Here is a 5,059-nt window from a genome sequence, read left to right as displayed (position 1 = left end):
AGCCAGCTTTATAAACTGAGATAATCCAGAGAGAAATTACTTTGGTAATGTCACTAAAAAGTTATAGTTCTAAATTAGAACCCCCATTCAAATCCTTCCATTGCAGAGGGAGTCCCTCTCAGTATCCCAGCCTGTCAGTCTGACCAGTGCCAACATGATGCACAGCACTGGTACTGAGGTCACTGCAATGTCACAAGAGCACTGAGTATTCTAGAAGGCCAGGACCAAGCAATTAAGGAAGCTGAGGAGGAAGAAGGCAGAATGAAATGATTCCTAATATGGCAGGGAAATTTAACCTGACCTGTGCACTGTACTTTCAGTTGGCTTTTATTATACCATCTTTGTTTGTTTTCTTGGGAGGCCTGTTTACCATACTGGCTTTCAGGTTGGCTAGGTATGTTTATGGATTCATCACAGAGAAGATCTGGATGAAAAAGGTAAGGGCAAAATCTTTTTGAAATGGGTCCTATGTTGCATGTTGATGTGAGAATGCAAGAATTACATTTGGTATGGAAGGAGTACTAGCTTAGAAAGTGTCTTCTGTTACAGTGCACTAAAAATGGCATGTTCAGGGAAAGTTTTGGTTTGGTTTACTTTTGTCCTCGAGTTGATTAACAGGTTAGTGCTTTTGGATGTTACTATCTTTCCCCTTTCAAGAGGAGGGGACGATATTTTTTACCAATGTAGATATTTACTAGCTGCACAAACATACACAGAAACCTCAGCACCTACATATGCATGCAGATAAACACAGATGCACACAAGAGCACTATAATGCTCGCTGTTTCAATCCACACTTGCATACAACCTCTGGTTCTTAAACGCACAAGCTAGTATGTGCAAACACACAGTATCTCATACACATAGATATTTAAACACCGAGGCAGAGTTCATAACAGAAATCAGGAATACATGTACATGGTCAAGCCATCTCTCTAGACCATAACTCCCCACTCTGTATACTGCAACTATTGGAAAAGTTGTCTTCAGTTGTTTTTCAGTATTTTAGAATAGCCTTTTTCACATGGTCTGAACAGACTGGACAAGGATGGGATTAAGCTTGCTGAAAACAATCCACCACCAAAAGATCTATCATCTTTTGATCCTGGTCCTCCCTGTGTGCATTGTGGAATTTTTGAGAAGGTATTAGTAGCTCCCAAGGATATCACCAGGATGGTTCTTATGTCGTATCCAGTTCACTTATGTACCTGGTTACCATGTAAATTGCAGGACTGAAGAGCTCTTTCCTGTGTCACTTCATGTTGCCTCCAACAACTGTCACAGGCTGTTTCACTCCATCACTTCCAAGGGAGGGCTTGACATTCTCATCAGCTCACCTGGATTGTGTGGGCAGATAATGAAGGGAACATCTGTGCTGCTGGCAAACTGGAGGTGTCTCTGTTTGCCAAAATGTTAAATTAATCTGATTCTCTGCTGTTCTTTTGGGTGCTGAGCAGAGGTAGGGTTTAGTTCTTAAGTGTTAGCTCTTGACGGATTCTGGTGCCTGGGACACTGAGTGTAAAAGAAGAGAGGCCAGCACAGTATCTCACATTACAAGCAGCATTGGTCTTTTTTTTTTTTTTTTTTCCTGGTAGGTGTTTACAGGTTTTCTGTCATTGAATAATCTGTGTTAGTTATTTGTCACAGTTACTAACAGTTGTATCTGCAAGAAGGACAGAATCCTACCTCATAGCAAAAACTAATCAGATTAGCTGAAGCTGTACAGTAAATCTAAGTCTTACCTGGGGCTGTTACTGGCATACATTAAAAGAGGTAACAGATAATGTTAAAACAGAACATTAGAATAGAGATTTTCCAGGGTATATACTAGGGAAATGTTTTACATGGTCAAAACTAAGAAAATTAATTCACATCTGGCATAAGATGGGAAAGGGTGGGGAGACTAGTAGAGAGGTGTGATTAGCAACAGAATGCACTCTTCCTTTCGGACTCAGGTTATGAGTCTGAGAGTCAATCACTTTAAGGTGATGAGAATCAATGTTTATTGGTGCAACCAGTAGAGAAGAAATGCAACTGCGTCTGTATATCATGGTATGTGTCTGCACAGCATGCCCTTAGTGAATTCCAGGAAGATAAGGCTTTCTGAAGCTTTTAGTAGCTTAGCTGAAGGAAAATATATTCCACCCCCTTCATACTTTCAATCCCCATTCAGATTTCGTGGTGGATGGATGTGTTGGCTTTAGCCAGATTGGGAAACAGTGTCTGGCAAAGCCAAAGTTAACAATCTGTTTGCTTCTCTGTCAGGACAAAGATGTCTGGTGGCCACACAAAAGGAAACAAAGTTCGGTCTACTGGATAAGAGTCTTCTCTACACAGGTAGAAATGATGCTATCAGCTCAAACATCTATGGGGTGTGTACTGGTAAGTAGATTGGTTAGCACAGGTTTCCTCTTTTAATGCAGGTGGTGAGTCATAGAATCATAGAATCATTAAAGTTGGAAAAGACCTCCAAGATTGAGTCCAACTGTCAACCAAACGTCACCATGCCCACTAAACCATGTCCCTAAGCGCCTCATCTACCCGTCTTTTAAATACTTCCAGGGATGGTGACTCCACTACTTCCCTGGGCAGCCTGTTCCAATGGTTAACCACTCTTTCAGTAAAGAAATTTTTCCTCGTGTCCAATCTAAACCTCCCCTGGCGCAACTTGAGGCCGTTTCCTCTCGTCCTATCGCTTGTTACTTGGGAGAAGAGACCGACCCCCACCTCGCTACAGCCTCCTTTCAGGTAGTTGTAGAGAGCAATAAGGTCTCCCCTCAGCCTCCTTTTCTCCAGGATAAACAACCCCAGTTCCCTCAGCCGCTCCTCATCAGACTTGTTCTCCAGACCCCTCACCAGCCTCGTTGCCCTTCTCTGGACACGCTCCAGCACCTCGACATCCTTCTTGTAGTGAGGGGCCCAAAACTGAACACAGTATTCGAGGTGCAGCCTCACCAGCGCCGAGTACAGGGGCACGATCACTTCCCTGCTCCTGCTGGCCACACTATTTCTGATACAGGCCAGGATGCCCTTGGCCTTCTTGGCCGCCTGGGCACACTGCCGGCTCATGTTCAGCCGGCTGTCGACCAACACCCCCAGGCCCTTTTCCGCCAGGCAGCTTTCCAGCCACTTTTCCCCAAGCCTGTAGCGCTGCATGGGGTTGTTGTGGCCGAAGTGCAGGACCCGGCACTCATACCTGTTTTTAGGAGGACATCAAGTGAAAACACAAATATATGTCAAGTTTTGCAGTTCATATGATCTAGGTCATGCTTTTTCCTAATACAAATGTGTTTGGCCTGGGAAGATGATTTGGAAAGTTCCTAAGCAGGAAATGAGTGAAACTTGCCATCTGATGTCTCCCTAGATCTGGCTGTAGGCAGACTGCTGGGTCTGGCTACACAATCTCTATCTTCTGGGTAATTGAATCACTTCTGAGTGATTCAGCCCTGATGGCTTTCTTGGTGGCTTACTCTTTCAATGGGAACTGATTATAACAGTATTGGTGGTAATGATTTTTGTTATTTTAAATGCACATCCGAAGGATTAAGAGTGCTGTCTTTATCCACCAAAAAAGAATATGCCAATGACACATCTTAATGGAACTAAACTGCCTTTTTTTTAATCTGAGCATTCTTTTGTATATTAGATTTTGGTGGCTGCAAGTGAATGAGCAACTAGTCACATGGGTTTGATTCCCTGGCCTTTCTCAATGACAACCAGGGAATTGGAGTTACATCGTGAGCTGCATCCAACCTTCAACAGCAGCAAATTAACATGACAGTGTCGACTTACTTTGGTTAGATTTTGGTTCATTGTGCATATGCCTAACTAAAATCTCTATCTTGAGATTGCTGCAGAGTGTAGGTAATTTCTGCCTCTCCTGTAAGTCATAGAAAAACAGAAAAAGTGGTGGTTTAGATGTGTGCTTGTTTTAGATGGAAGCTGTGTTACTACCAGAGTAAGCCTCATAACATCCTCTTTGATGCCTGTGTTTTCAGGTGATACTGGTGTTTCTTCTGAATATTGGCGCTCTCATCATTTATTTTGTCAATCTTGCTGAGTAAGTAGATTACTGATGTTTATCCAAAAAGCTTGTTTAAACAAACTGTAGAAACAAACTGCCAAGCTGATGTGTTTTCTAAGAGCTGTTTTGTGGCCACAGATCTGAGCCAGAGGAGCCTATGGGCACTGATATGTGACAGGCCCCTTTGAGGTCCATGGGTTGTCAGGTACATATTCCCCTCTTCCTTTAAGATGCCAATACTTTACAGGGATTACAGGTGCCAGAAGAGCATACCTTGGGCATAACTGCATGATAGCAGCAGCCTGAGTAGTACATGGAAGTACACAATGCAGCCAGAAAGGAAAAATTGTGTTTTGTATCTTTCTGTTACAGCTGTTGAGGTTTCACTATATGTAGGTTTTTTGTGTGTATACCTTCAAGGCTGGATTTTTCAGAAGAACTGAGGACAGATGTCCAGATCCTACAGCTTTTGAAAAGTGTCCGGCACCCATTTTCGTACAGGCATTTTCAAAAGCATTCAAAGCCCAGCTGTTGCTATTGCAATGTTTAGTGAATGCTAGACTTTTAATAAAGCTCACCACCCACTACCCAAAGCTCTTTTGAAAGTCTGGCCATCTATTTTTGGTATCTAAATGGGAATGGAGCTCTTCTATAAAATCCAGCCTTTGGTAAACAATTTGATGGGAATAAAATAACGAGACTGAGTAGGAAAGCATGCTGTAGCCTCTACCAGTCTTCACCTGAATACATATATTTTGTAGAATGTGCTCAGGGGTAAAAAGATATTAATATGTAAACGCCTTTGATTTAATAAGACAAAGCATTGTTCTCAGTTCTTTGCTTGGACTGGTACACAACACTGGAAGAATGAAATGGAATCATAAAATGAAATAAATAAAATATAAAAGCTGTGGAGCACTCTGAACTGAATTCAATCAGCAGGGGTAAACCTGAGAAGCAGAATTATACATCAAGAGCAATCCAATATTGTGTTTAATCCCAAGACATTATAAATCTGACAAACATCTAGGAATA

The 5,059-nt window shown here is 42.2% G+C and overlaps 1 protein-coding gene across 1 annotated transcript in view; it reads left to right on the top strand.

Annotated features, from left to right (window-relative positions):
- The first annotated feature begins 278 nt into the window (after positions 1-278).
- Positions 279-5,059, top strand: part of KCNU1 (potassium channel, subfamily U, member 1) — a 54,952-nt gene continuing 50,171 nt past the window's right edge. The window contains exons 1-3 of the mRNA XM_009318631.1: positions 279-437; positions 2,266-2,382; positions 3,999-4,060. Of these exons, the coding sequence (XP_009316906.1) occupies positions 279-437; positions 2,266-2,382; positions 3,999-4,060 (338 nt within the window). The remainder of the gene's footprint in view (positions 438-2,265; positions 2,383-3,998; positions 4,061-5,059) is intronic.

This window comes from Pygoscelis adeliae, unplaced genomic scaffold (genome assembly GCF_000699105.1).
Source record: "Pygoscelis adeliae isolate BGI_AS28 unplaced genomic scaffold, ASM69910v1 Scaffold52, whole genome shotgun sequence".
In the NCBI taxonomy this organism is placed as follows: Eukaryota; Metazoa; Chordata; class Aves; order Sphenisciformes; family Spheniscidae; genus Pygoscelis; species Pygoscelis adeliae.
This window is presented reverse-complemented; position numbering and strand designations above follow the sequence as displayed.